Raw genomic sequence first — 14,786 nt, forward strand, 5'->3', positions numbered from 1 at the left:
GTGCGTGCGCGCGCGTGTGTGTGTCGGGGGTGGATGTGGGGGGACACCCAAACTGTCATATTTGTATAAATCCCCAAATCCAGCTCACTCTCATGTTGAGGTCTTGTTGCTTGGAGTGGGTTGTGTGTTGAAGGGGGGAGAGAGAGAGAGAGAGAGAGAGGTGGGGGGGGGGGGGGGGGGGTGTATGTGAAATCGCCTTTTATCTGCTGTTTTTTTTCCTTCTTCTATGGATCAGCAACTTTCAATAGACATCATCTGATCGCTCTTAATGGAAAGGCCATTCGTGAGAAATAGTGGGAATATCTTTGAGTTTATACAGCTACTGACGAAAAGAGTTGCATTTTTTATGAATTATTACTGGAAACTGAAAAGTGTCTACCCAAAACAGGGGAAGTTTATATATCAATTCAAAACAAACATGTTATTAATTTATATTTATAAATGTTAGATATAACTTAAATTGTGTTAACAATTACCCAGATATTTTCCATATTATTTCATCATAATAGTATACGTTTTTATATTTGTACAAGTTATTTATACAAGTTATATTTTTGCCCTCAATGGACTCACAGTGTGAATCCTAATAGTTTGTATGGAGATATCATTGTCTATTCCCTCATTATTTTTAATATGGCCTCGCCTCTCCAGAGATTTGAGATCTTTCAGTTTTAGATGTGATGAATGAATGTCTCTTTCCAGGATTTTTGCATCCCGGACTATAATTGAGGACAATAACTGCAATGACTTTCCCAATTAAGCTTGAGGTTGGAGTTAAGTTAGAGGGACTGTCAGTTTAAGCTATGGGCAATGGCTTTATTGCTCACTAACCATAATTTCTTTAGAGCTCATGTGCTAATTACTTTGCATGGTCCCAGAGACGGAGATTATAAATCCATTAGCACCCGAACCCTCGTGCTTCCACTGTGCAAACACTGTAATTTTGTAGTACACCAAAAACCCAAACTTTAAGTACCAGAAGCTCGATGAAGGGAAACAGATTTTCAGCAGCGCATGTAGCTTCTAGTGGATCCTCAGTGAAGGAAGCTCTGCGTCTATCACTCAGCGGCTAAACCGGAACACACACACACACACACACACACACACACACACACACACACACACACACACACACACACACACACACACACACACACACACACACACACACACACACACACACACACACACACACACACACACACACACTGCAGGAGAAATGCCTCATCAGTCGCCATGGTTAAGTTTAAAACCTCTTTTTATTATTGTGACTACTTCATGCAGCCTTGTCACCATACATGATCAACACAACACACTTATAATGCTGGGCTTTATATTTTTGTGCAAGTTTGACATGTGTGTTCCTTCTCCTTCCCAAGGTGCATGCGAAGTACTCAGAGGGCGACGCGACCTAACGAAGAAAAGTGAATTCAAATAAGAAGATGTAATGCCTTTAAAGTATAGCAAACAGAAAACCAGGGACCCCAAAAGGGGCTACGCGAAGGCATCACACCCTTAAAGTAATTTATTTCAGGGAAACCCGAGGGCAAAGGTGGAATTCTTGAGAAATTCAACAAGGATAAGGGAGCTTTAAAAATTCTGCACGCAGATTACCTTTCATCCCATTCTCACATTATCCGACAACACACAGTAGAAATATAGCTTAGCGACAAAAGAGCGAGATTACCCTCCGACACAGAGGAGTGCAACATATTTTGTTAAAGAATTATTGCGATTGTAAGGGAAGCGAACGAGGAGAGAGAGAGAGAGAGAGGGGGAGGGAGGGAGAGAGAGAGAGAGAGGGGGAGGGAGGGAGGGAGGGGGGGGGCAGAGGGGGACTCAAGAGGAGAGTAATTCCCTGTGTGCTTTCAAAGGGGGAGACACACAAAAAAAGATTGTGTCCATGTCGTAGTGGATGATCAACAGTTAAAATAGTTTACTCGTGCATACATATAAACATATTTATGACGAGTGAGTGAACACAGCAGCTGAGCCTGAGCCTAGAAGACCGAGGAACACACGACTTCTCTTTGGTGCCTGAATGATGGCTGACTCTGGGTCAGAGTTGTTGCCCCTTTGTGTTGAACTGGTCCGGTTGTTTAACTTTTTTTTCTTTTCTTGTAACGATGGTAAATGAGCGGCACCACATCACCACTGCATTCTCCTTTTCTTCATTTCCTCCCCAGCAAACCAACACACAGCAGGAGCTTAATTAGAAACGTAGTGTAGCTGAACCGTCAGCCTGCTGCAGCTGAGGATGACGGAGCACACTGGTGCCGGCTCGTTCACATCAGCACTGAGAACACCGACAATTATTCCCTCACAGACTCTCAGAGGCAGTTTGATTGAAACATATATTTATTCATTTACAGTTGCCAACCTTGAGCATATTTTATTTAATAAAGTAATACTGTATGGAACTGCTAAATGCTAAAATAAGATGAGCTCAAACTGTTTTAAGATATCACACATTTCTATTTGAAAACACTTTTACAAATAATATTTTCATCAACAATGCCCATGTGTCTCTCACACACGGACAAATCCCACTTGACATTTTGTGGATTTCTGATTTGAAAGGTGTGTGTCTGGTGTTTGCATGTGTGGGCACATGTGTGTAAGAAGACAGTGAAGTGAAGGTGGCCTGTGTTTAGTGTCCAGACCTGGCAGATTGTGACCTTATCAATGTGAAACTCTTAAGATAAATTATTCATAGCACCTGTTTGATGTCTCTGGCCAAAGAATGACAAAGGTGTACGATTTAAGATCCATCTCAAAAGCCATGAATATCAGCCGCTGTGCTTTCTGGAGCAGAAAAGAGACAGGTAGGCTGCATCCTTAACCACACAAAAATGAAGAATGTGTCTCCTTACAGGGGATGGAGAGGAGATTGACCAGAGAATAGCGTTAGATAATCGGTAAGTGTATGCTAATCTTCATCTGCAGATATACAAATAAAACTAAACTGGAACTCAAACTGCCATTTTCAGTGTGCAATGTGTGGCTTCTGTCTTAATGTCATGGGACATCACAGGTGTCCGGTATTTATATCTGGCTGCTTTATCCTCACTTAAATGTTAGACTTGAAGCGGCGCGTCTGACTGATTTGGTGGAGCTAACTTGCCCTTTAGTGACCGACTTTGTGTTGTGTCTCCTCGCAGGCAGAGAGCGACGGGGCGGCCGGGAGTTCGTAAACACAGCGGGACACTCGGACCAGAGGTGATTTATGGCCGAGTGCCGTTTGTTGGTCGGACGCTGGCGGCAATAACACGGCTTCGTATGAGCGTCAGGATCACGTGACATGACGGCCCTGCGCTGACTGCTTCTTGTACTTAAATCACGTTGGAAATATATGAACGTTACATTTAGAATAGAGTTCGTGAGGCTGCTCTCACGGATTCGTATTGCTCGCTTCAGATTAGGTGCATTACTGGAGTGTGTGTGTTTATCCAGTACCAAGCTACTCCTACAAAAATCATCCGAGCATCCTGGAACTCAAATTCTTCCTCAATGAGTTGTTTTGGAGACAGGCCATGGTCTGCTTTTTGGGATACTGGCAGCGGATCTTTTCATAGCTAGAGGTCAACATAACACACAGTATTAATAAAACAAATAATGCTAGGATGGATATTAAGGATGATATATATAGAGGTACTGCACAGCTTGAATTATGTGTGAGCGCATGCTGAAGGAGAGAAACTCTCACAGACACTACCACAGATGTCTGTGTGTTTACTTGTGTGTGTGTGTGTGTGTGTGTGTGTGTGTGATAGCAGAGTCGGTTTCCCCTCAGATGTTCCCTTTGACCTTTGACCCTACCGTTCGGGTCAAGCCCTGACAAATGAGATGGTTGAGTTCTGTCCAGAACTGCAAACATTCCAAAACAATCTTCTCTCCTCCTCCTCCTCCTCATAGCCGTCATTCCTCCCCCCTTTACTCCTCTTCGCATGTCTCCCCCACAACGTAGAGAGAGGCAGAGAAAGTTATCATTGCACACGAACATGTTTTTATTGATTTTCTGTTGAAATCTTAAAGCGCACATCCTTCAAATGAGGAAGAATGCAATATCCTCAACATCTGCCTTGTTTGCAGACGGAGAGCAAACCAAACGAGTTTGATCAGAACAGAAGCCGCGTTAAAGATTTGGATATTACAAGCCTGCACTTTGAACACACACTGCGTGTGTTTGGAAAGCTTGTCAGTGATATCAAGGATGAGGAATGTTGCAGTGGGTTTTTTACACACGTTGCTGGCTCCAGCATTTCCGGCAACATTTCTCACTCCGCCTCGCTCACACCGTCCGCTCTGCTGCAATATCCCCACATTCTTCCGTCCTTTCACTTCTTCCCCTCCCTCCCTCCCTCCCTCCCACCCTGACCACTATTGCTGCCTTTACACTTCCCCTCAGCCTCCCCCCCCTTTGCTCTCCTCACAACCCACTCACTCCACACCGCCCCTTCTTTTTTTTTTCTCCACCCACTATTTTCTCAGATTTTCTAACATGCCGTTCCACAGAATGCCACCACCTGTGTCTCCAGGGGGGGAAAGGGGGTATTGGTACTCCTCTTCGGGAGGCTGGTTAAGGTAAGTGGCACCCTCCATTTCAATGACATGGCAAATAATGGTTCTGCCTGTTGTGTTTCTGCATTAACATTTTTTTCATGGAGTGACCCCGACTTCCTAAGCATCACCGCCCTCCATCAGAGCTCTAGCTACAATTCAGTGCTGTAAAAACACACAGAGTCACTATCGATGAACGTCAGCAGAACCACTAAGGAGCCCGGAGACGAACACAGCCGGGTGGTGCGGTAACACCGAGCGGATCATACTCTTGAACATGCTTTTATAATGATGTAATACAACTAAAAGGCAACGCAATACAGAAATAATCTCAATAAAAACACGTCAATCTCGATATGTGTGCGTACGTGTTATTTTTTCTTCACTCCCAGGTGAATTGTGCCATCATCTGCTATCGGTTGTTGTGTGATTCATTGGAGGGCACAGCTGCTTCCCATGGACCTTGGCCTGGACGGGACTGTTTCCTCACAGGGCAGCTGATCACATGACTCAATCACACGGATAGATCTGAGTTCTAAGTGGCCGTGCCCTGGCGCATCACTGTGGGGAATCCGGGTGGTCGAGCACAGCTTTCTGCTTTGAGTAGTAAAATGTTGTGATGTGTTCGCCTTCCTCTTCATGAGGGTAGTACATCCTACGTACGTCGATGGGTGGGGGACTCCGAGACCGAGGGCTGCTGCTACAATGATGTACAATGCAAAATAATATGTCATCACTAGGATAATGCGCACTGATGTGCAATGACCTCGTGAAGCTGTGCAGTTGGAATGGCAAGAAAAGAGTACTTACATTACGGATTCCTCTCTGTCCTCCTCCACCTCATGGCCCCCCCTCCCCATGTTTAATTCACATCCACGCTATGTCCATGCATTAGTGACCAGTCGCCTCCTTGTATTTCCGGTGTAAATAAATAATAAAGTTCTCACTGTCATCGCCGCCAGCCAGCGGCTCGGCCGGGTTAGAGCCGGCAGCGAGCGACACGGCAACAGGGAGAATATGTGTCGGCGTATGTGTGTGTAATCACGGCCGTGTCCACGGCGCAGCTCGGCTGATTGTGTTGACGTCCTTTTCCTCCTCCTCCTGCTCTGTATGTCCACAGGCTACTCAGGGATGTAAAGGAAGGGCTCAGAGCCACTTGATTCCCTGCCACCACCCACTGTTGCCCCAGTATTATCGGAGCGTGGATGTCTGCCCCCGTCCCCCAGAGCCTCAGTCTCGCTCTCACCCACCCCTCTTCAACCAACACGCACCCCCCCAGTCCCTCCACCTCCTTGCTCCCTGATTCAGTGTGTAAAAGCGCCCCCTGAATGATGGATTACTGTGTCACCGCAGCCTGCGAAGGATTAATTTGTTTCATTGATTTCTCTTTAGGCAGAATGCCAGCGTCTGCCGCTTCCCACCTTTTCCCCAAGACTCGCAGCTGTAATAGACGGTAATGGCCTAAGACAAATCAACCCGTTTCTTGTAAAAATAGCACCAAATAACCCTCCCCATCCTCCAGCCTGCACTCCACTCACATTGTGGAGTGGTGGCGGTGGCGGTGGCGGTGGGGTATCAGGGAGTGTTGGATTCATCCTCATCCTCCATCTCTATCACTCTATCTGGCAATCCGTCCATACCAGCGTCCCTTCTTATCCTGAGACAGAGGAGACCATCCAGTCACTCTAACAAAGCCATAAGTCTGCCGTACTTACAGCTCCCTCTCAGGCCTCACAATGGATGGGTAATGACAGCGCTGTCTGGAGGCGGCTGCGGGAGTTGGGCCATTCTCTCCAGTAATGGAAGCAGTTACTGCCATTCCCTATACACCTGCAGGAGCAGCTAACTGTTAACCACAGTGATCTATGGCAGGGCCTTACCGCACTACTCTGAGGTTGAAGGGTTGTACCGGCATTGCTGAATTAGGGCACAACACGTGTTTTTTTTCTGTCTTTGCCGTCGTGAATGAAGTTTTTTTTGACTGTATGCCGAGAGCTATGAAAAAGCATTTGAGTTATTTATAAACAAAACTGTACCAATGAATCAGCGTTGGTTCGGCTCTCAGCACGGAATATAGTGACAATCCAGCATTCCTGACATTCACTGATTTAATGCTGACATAAGATGCTGCCACATCTTTACTACCCTGTCACTGCCTTGAACGATGGGAAACCCAAACTGCCTGTAACATTAAGCACACCACTACAGGCTGACTGTCCTCGGACGCTTTCCAATCCCACAGAGATTTACGAGCGGAACCAGATCCATTAATCCATTGTTGATTTGCTGTGGCTGCCCTGCAGGGTTTTTGGGATCAGATATCATGCAGTGCTGAAACTCACCCCGTTACACCCCGCCTGGTGTTAAAAATGCTGCACAAAGCATTAAGATATTAAATACAAGTCAGAAATATTCAATCTGTGTCATTAAGTTCGTGGCACATTTGAGATTCCTGCCACCGATCCCATCTCTCTCCACCTGGCAGATATATACACTTTTGACAAAAAACACGGTCACTTGCATAAAAAATAACGACATAAGCTAGAGCGACAATTCAAAATACGGGTGAGCTAGTGCTAGTGCATAATGCGATAATGACCCAGGCTGCAGGAAAATCTCATCAGCTCCCTGCAATCAATTGAACAGTGTTTACAAAGCCATGGGCTGAGGTTGGTGCTTGGGGCCCGAGTATCGTCACCTGGTGTTCCACTAGATCCCCCTGCTGAGCTGGCCTCTCCTGGGTAAACCTCCACAAAGCCCCCTCATGTCTGACACCACCAGGTCCTTCAAACACTGCCCTCAGACAGAGGATTAGGTCATCTCAACACGATACTGTCTTTTTCTCTGTTTCTATGTCATTTTCTTTTCTTCGCCCATATTGTCACCCTTTCTCTACCCCTGCATTCTCACATCTTACATCCCTCCCTCTCTTTCTCTCGACGGCCTGTTGAAGTGCTTGTTCTACTCAGGGCACGTCTATCCCCGGGAGTCCTTACATTACAAGTGCTGCAGAAAAGGTTAGTTGGCAGGTAATTGTCCAGCTGTGAATTGTGGGTGCTTTAGTGCGAGCTACAGTTCCTTTGACGAGGAGATTTACAGTATCTGAATAAAGGGAGAAGTCAGAAGTTTTATTTTTTGTGATTTGAAAATATAGACCTTATTTGGATATGACAGAGTATTATTCCTTTTAATGTTTTTTCTTGATTCTCTATTATTCCCAAATGTCAATTATGCGCATCACTGGAGAGGTTACATCATAAATCAAGTCAATTTCTATTTATCATAACCAAATCATAACAGAAATTACGTCATGACACTTTTTAATTTAGAGCAGGTCTCAGCCCATATGCTTTAATTTATAACAAACTCTGTTTTTTTTGTTGCCTCGTGATCCTACACATGCATAGTGGAAAAAGCAATGCTGACCTCATTGTGTTAAAATCCAAATGACACTCTAAATCTATACTTCTCTTAGCCATCTGATCATATATATATATGCATGTCGATAGGAAGCTTTAGAGGGGTTAGTGTTTGCATTGCCCCAGTCAAAGGTCATGACTAACCAATAAAATATTTCCAGAGAACCATCAATAACTCCGACATGCAGCCTAATACAGTATGGAATTGTGGGTAGGGGGAGGACGCCTGCTGTGCTTGCTCCAAGCAGAATGGATGAACAAGAGGCCAAAAGGTTACTGGACAGACTTCGGCCCCGTGCCCCTGCACCCTCTCATATGTGCATTTGATAGTGACAGAGGCAATTATGAAGGTATACTTCAGACAGGTCAAATGGGAGAGGGCAAAGTGCAGGAGCTCTAAAGCACTGGCTGTGGTCAAAGGTTAGGATGGACATAGCCCATCCTAGCGTGCCGCTGGGAAAGGGGTAATGGAATCAGAGCTATAAAGACGCAGACTGACGAGAAGGAAAACAGATCATATCGTCATTCATGTGATGGTTTAACGGAGAACATTACAAACATTGTGGCAGTTTATGCTGTTTGGCTGGACTGCAGTAGCTACTTCTTTGGTGTGTGTGTGTGTGTGTTCATATGCTGTATATTTTCTGAAAAACCATCAGGCTTCATGGCTATTAAATATGAATGGCCCAAGGTCAGGGAAGGTCATGGCATGCATTTAGCACCGGTGACCATTGCCAAATGTAAAGGTCAAAGTGGAATTGCCTGAGTCGGAACAATACAACATTTTCTCATCCGCATGTACGCATCGCATTGGTAGTGATTTATGGAGGGAGATAAGCGTATGGATGGGAAGAAAACACTCTCTTTCTCCTCTCCCGTCAGGCTGGGTAAATACACCACTCACTCAGATCAATCACCATGTCTCAGTGAATCGCCACTGGATGCTTCTTGCTCAGATTAAAAACTGCCTTTGTCTTCTCCCTCCAGCTCTGGGGACACAGCGGCAGCGTCGTTTCTATTTCACGAGCTCCAGCTTTATTAGCATTTAAAACAGCTGCGGTAGAAAAGTTGTGCGTATATGTTCAAAGTCTATGCTATTGATAGATTTCATATTGCACTATAGACGTAAGGTATTTAATTGATTGCAAAAAAGTGACAACATGCTTTTAAAAATGTGCTCCCCTATGCATTTCTAGGCTTTGTAGAGAGGGCTGTAATTATCTTGTTCATGCATTTGGTTTGCATGAGAAAACTAGAAACCTCTATGCTGTTGGTCTACTACATTCATCAAAAATCCAGGGCATCTAAAAGAGTTCAGGTTGGAGTGGATTTTATGTTTATAAATAATATCCCTGCTTATTACGTGTCATTTCCCCTCCTCTGTCCTCTGCTGGAAAACATTCCTGTGCTGCAGCCAGACGCACTGCTCAGCGTTTTGCAGGAGCGGCCGCTCAGGGGGCGTCTCGACTGGGCCGGCGGTCGACTCGACATCCTGGCTTTGAGAGGTTCGGAGGCCTCTTGAACACGGACGTGTTACTCCCCCCGTCCTTCTGGCTGCTCAAATGTGAAAAACAGCCTGCCACTGGTGCACCACAGCCTTCGCAAACTACCCCCAAGTGGTTTAGAATCCAGCCAGAGAAAAGTCCAAAAAGAAAACATTCTTTTGAACTGCCGGCCAAAGCGGAAACACGGTCGAGTAAGCTGCTTTTTAACTTGAACCGTAGCGACCGAATCCTTTCCTCCAATAGTAATGCATCGGCTCTTTTCAGTTATTACACACGCTATGTTATTCCATGGTAAGATCAAAGGGTGATAATGCGTGACACCATCGGTACCTACCAGACACGTTCCGTTTGGCTCTCTATTAGTCTGCATTTCAGCTCGTATTCAACTTAAAAATTACAACAAAAAAACTTTAACGCGAGGGAAACTGCAGTAACCGGAGTATGGAATGTTTCATATCAATTTCATTGCAGCAACTGTAGAGGTCAGCTTGGAGGATCAGATTTCTACCATTTTAATACCAGCAATGACATTTCCCTACACCCCAGTCATTCCACCACCTTCCACCCTCTCCCTGTGAGAACAACAGTACTAACAGCAGTTCATATACAGGACAAGTTCTGTGTGATCTGTGACATTCATCTCCATCTCCCCCTTCACCACAGGGCATCTGAACCACATCAGAATCTATTACCACCATGCAGATTCAGCCCCTGCTGACAATACAAATCATGATAAGATGGAGCAGTTCCTCCATAAAAAGCCTCACTTCTACGTCACATTATCTGAGTTGGGCCGGATAGCAGATCCCACTTGTCTCCTCTATGTGATCATATATTTATATGGATGGACTAAAGATGTCATTACATCTCTGTCTGTCTTTAACCTGTGCCTGTTACTTCCCCATTCAAACAATAGATATAAATTGTGGTGCGTGTGTGCGTTTATCTGCAGGAGCATCCATCACTCGGCAGTAGGAGTTCCAAATCAGCTGCTTGTGAGGAGAGATTTATGCTGTAATGAATCAAATCAACAGACCTTTACAGTAAAATATGATTTTATCAATAGGCCTGATCAATAGTGCATGCAAGACACAGTGTAATTATTACAGAGGTCCGTATCAATAAAACTGTCACGCGTGACCTCCCGCCAAACGCTGTGGCGCTGCGGGTCAGACAGTCAAAGGAAGGTTTGTGTCACGGCCCTGAAGTGTTTGATTACCTGTATATAAGGTCAGATCTCTGATGTACGGTCATCAGGACATCCTGGCTGAGAAGAGAGGCCAGGAAAGGATTGACAGCAGTGACAAACAACAACCACATTTACACCTATATGGAAGTATATGATGCATTTGACTCGCAATTAATATTTAAATACGGGCGCACTGTGTTTCCTCGCACCTCTGCAGACATTACAGATTCTAACCGATAGAGACGCGGATGACTGTCTTTACTGGAGTGAGAATCATTTGTCCTGAAGCAAGGCAAGAGAGTGGAAGACTGTCAAAAAGAGCTTTGTATTACACTGTAGTGGGAGCACTCTGCATTAACACACACACACACACACACCTACACACACACACACACACGCATACAGTACATGAGAGAGAGAGAGAGCGCGTGAGGCAGGGACCAATGAGGCAGTTTATATCGGGATTTTGTTTCACAGCCACGGCCTCCTGGGAGAGAGGGGTCTGCCAATAACACTTAAGAGACAGAGCAGGAAAAGTAAGTGCTTTTATTACAGCTCATCACTCATGTAATTTCTGGCAGCATTTGTGATTACAGATCAAGTGATTGACTAACTACACATTCGGCGGCTGAGTTATGAACCGGGTGCCTTCCATTCCAGCCCCAGCAGATTCTCCGTGTCAGCTGTAACTCATCCTCTCCCAGAGCGCTAAATCAAAGAGCGCGGCCGGAAGAGTTAAATAATAACTTGAGCTTTATTGTAAATCTTTCAGAAATTAAACCTGTGCGGACGTCGTCGTGGCCCTGATGTTGTACCGCGCGGGGTGAAGAGGCTGGCTGGAGGGGATCGATAGGGGGCCAGATGGAGATATTGATGGATGACAGGTGAGGTGGGCGAGTGTACGTTTGTGTACATGTACGTGTGTGTGTGTGTGTGTGTGTGAGGGGTGGGATTGAGTCACCCAGGGTTAGGTTAGGCAGAGAGCACAGCTCAGGGTGTTTAATCGACAGGTCTCACCTTGAATCGTTTAGCAGGAGTCCCACAGGGCAAAGACGTGATACACCTCACCCTAGGCCAGTGGTCCCCAAACTAAGGCCCGCGGGCCGGATACGGCCCCCCTCCACATTTGGCCCAGCCCCCTGAACAATACCAGAGATGCATTATGATTATTTTTTTCATTCTGGCCACGCAGATCCTAGACTAGCCGCTGTCAAATGGAACGTGTGAAGATCCCGGAAAGGGTTATTAATATTTGGTTATGTGGCTTTCTGGAAAACAATACATGTTTACATTTAGGCACCCTGTGATCGTCTCACTTTTTCCGTTACAAACTGACCCCGCCCCCATCAGAGAAGGGAAAAGTTATGTGGCCCTCACAGGAAAAAGTTTGGGGACCCCTGCCCTAAGCCGACCAACACCTTCTCACATACACAAAACAAACCAGAGAGAGTAGGCAACGATAGCGTGGGCAGATGTCTCGACGCCGCCAGTCCTGCCTGCCTGTGTGAAGACAGTGTTTAGTTTGGGATTACAGAAGCAAATGTAAGCGTTATAATTCCAACACATTTTGGTTTTCACTCTTCTTGAGCAGCATTCAAATTCATTTAAAATAGTATTTTTCAGTATATTACTTTCAGTAACCTTTATTATTTTTATATACTGGGATCAAAGTAACAAACAGCATTGTGGTTCAGATGTATACGTGTCAAAGTGTAATGACAACTACTGTGATGAAAGCAAACATGATTCATAACTTAAGCATGTGATTGAAAATTTGTGAAAAATCAGTGCTTAAATATGAATGATATGTAAAGATAACATTACTATTAGGCGATAGTAATATTACTAAGAAATATTGTTACTTATATTTGACGATATCTCTCGGTGATGTGTTATGAAGTTATAAGTTTAGACACCTAAAGTCTTCAATCATCCCGAGAATTATATATTCTATGTAAGAGTCATAGAAATATAATAATATATGGAGTACATAATACAACATTTAAAAACAAGCATGTTAATACAAATCATAAGAAATCACAATATAGTATGGCTTAAAACAGAGAAAAATGACAATATAGAAGAACATAACGAAATCATGGTACAGTATGTCAGAAAATGTCAAAGCTAAGTTTTAAAAAATTCATAAAACGTCATATAGTATATAACAACAATGTTATAAATGTAGAGTATGTCAAAGAAAGGCATAGTATATAGTGTGTCACCAAATATTTCATTAAAAAAATATATAATATAGGTATAGTATGTCATCAAAAATACGATCAAATGTCAAAAAAGTTATAGTATATCATGTCATAAATGAGTCATGATAGACATGGTATCTCACACAGGTGATCAAAATATGAACACTAAATCCTTAGTTAGCCATAATTAGCATGAGAATTCTTGATTTAAGGCCCAAAATGTTTTTTTGTATGTTCACGGTGACCTTTGACCTCCAAATGCTTATCATTTTATCTTTGCATCCAAGTGGACATTTTTTGACAACATTCAAGTAAATTCTTGGCGGCGTTCCAGAGAAATCTCGTTCACGAACTGCAACCAACCAGTTTGCAAAGCGACAGCGGAGGACTAACGAAGGACCTCGCTCTCGGAAACAGAGCAGCGACACAGAGGAAAGCAGACTCCAAGGAAATTCGGCTTCTTGAAATAATCACGCTTTACTTTAACCTCGTCGCGCGGTATCTCGACAACAACTCAATTTCCTCACGCTCCAAAGAGCCGCGTGAGGCCGTGACTCATACCGCAGAGGCCGCCGTGAAAGCACTCCGCTGTCTTACAAGAGGCCACGATCTGAGGGGGCGTTTGTCTTTAATATACGACATATTACGGATGAATGTGGCTCAGAAAAAAACCTCACCGTTCTCCAGCTCTGTGCAAATGTACCGATTCAAGGACTTTGCAGCTGCTACAAACATCTTTGACTGTAAGACCAAAGTCTAATGCTTTCCGATGAGTGCCGTCGACTGAGATGCTTCCTAAGAGTATATTTATTTATTTGCCAAATCCCAGTGTCGGGTGAAGCTGATTTGAAGTCTGCTTTCGAGAGCTCTGACATTTACCTTGAAGCCAAACATATTTAGCTGAGTGAGTGTGTGTGTGTGTGTGTGTGTGTGTGGTCTACAGGAAAGCATAATCACGCAACTCATGATAATAATAACTTCTCTCACTGTAGCAAGTCATTTCTGGAGATTATTGCGTACAAATGCTTTTGACGCTGATGACATTTTCAACGAGCTGCGTATTATCTGCAAAATGTTTGTACATTTTTCAGATGAACTCCACTGGTGCACACAACTGGATTCTGTGGATTCTTACGGATTCTTCTGAGGAGTACCACGAGAAGAAGCCACTCGTCTGCGTGTAGGATGGCACTCAAGTAGTTCAGAAGAGGATGGTGTTGGAGAAAGAGACGATCCGACGCGTGGCCCCGGGGGGGAGGGAGGGGAAGACGTTCGAGCCTGTTGTCCAGGGCTCAGGTGGGGAGGAGCCTTGTACATCGGTGACTTGAGGTGTTGTCTAATTTTTGGATGGCGACAAGAGGCTACGCTGTGATCCGGAGGACCAGTACAGCTCCCAGGAGGTCTGGGTTTTGGTCCGGGCGTGGGACCAGTGTTGTAGTCACTTCCACATTTTGGGACTAATTCAATCAGATGTGTAGATCTCTCCTAAAGAGACAAAGACAAAACAAAGGAAGTAAATAATGTGACAGGTGACTTTTTCCTGATGCTTTTGTGTTGCTGAGGAAATGACCTGATGCTTTACTTAAATATCAAACTTCTACACCCAGGAGGACAATATATATGACGTATAAATATATATAAAAAATAAAGACAATACACAATATATCAGTGTTTTCTTACTTTGACCAGTCTCTAGAAAATATGAGGACTTTTAACTTGCTTACTTCTTACTTTGTTTGAAAATGACTTTTCTTACAGCAGTCCATTAATAAAGTCACAACAACTTAATGTTTACTTTCATATTTAATCCAAGCTAAAGTGATCCAATACTGCCTCAAGAACAAAACCACTTAGCTCTCTAGGCGTGTTGTAAAATGAACATTCAGAGCAAAGGTTGAGGGCCAAATGT

At 44.3% G+C, this 14,786-nt stretch overlaps 2 protein-coding genes across 8 annotated transcripts in view; one reads left to right on the forward strand and one right to left on the reverse strand.

The window, feature by feature from the left end:
• fam172a (family with sequence similarity 172 member A) overlaps positions 1 to 4,917 on the forward strand; it is a 230,204-nt gene extending 225,287 nt beyond the window's left edge. For 5 of the 7 annotated variants that reach the window (XM_056417916.1, XM_056417914.1, XM_056417919.1 and 2 more), the window contains 3 exons: positions 2,876 to 2,918; positions 3,162 to 3,219; positions 4,516 to 4,917. In XM_056417916.1, coding sequence (XP_056273891.1) covers positions 2,876 to 2,918; positions 3,162 to 3,219; positions 4,516 to 4,731 — 317 coding nt within the window. In that variant the 3' untranslated portion in view covers positions 4,732 to 4,917. Of the gene's footprint in view, positions 1 to 2,875; positions 2,919 to 3,161 lie in introns of all 7 variants that reach the window. The other 2 variants (XM_056417923.1, XM_056417920.1) reach the window with 2 other exon arrangements.
• A 6,297-nt stretch (positions 4,918 to 11,214) lies between these two features.
• LOC130197301 (uncharacterized) overlaps positions 11,215 to 14,786 on the reverse strand; it is a 238,870-nt gene continuing 235,298 nt past the window's right edge. The window contains exon 10 of the mRNA XM_056419900.1: positions 11,215 to 14,362. Coding sequence (XP_056275875.1) covers positions 14,009 to 14,362 — 354 coding nt within the window. The 3' untranslated portion in view covers positions 11,215 to 14,008. The remainder of the gene's footprint in view (positions 14,363 to 14,786) is intronic.

The sequence above is a fragment of the Pseudoliparis swirei genome, chromosome 7 (assembly GCF_029220125.1).
Source record: "Pseudoliparis swirei isolate HS2019 ecotype Mariana Trench chromosome 7, NWPU_hadal_v1, whole genome shotgun sequence".
In the NCBI taxonomy this organism is placed as follows: Eukaryota; Metazoa; Chordata; class Actinopteri; order Perciformes; family Liparidae; genus Pseudoliparis; species Pseudoliparis swirei.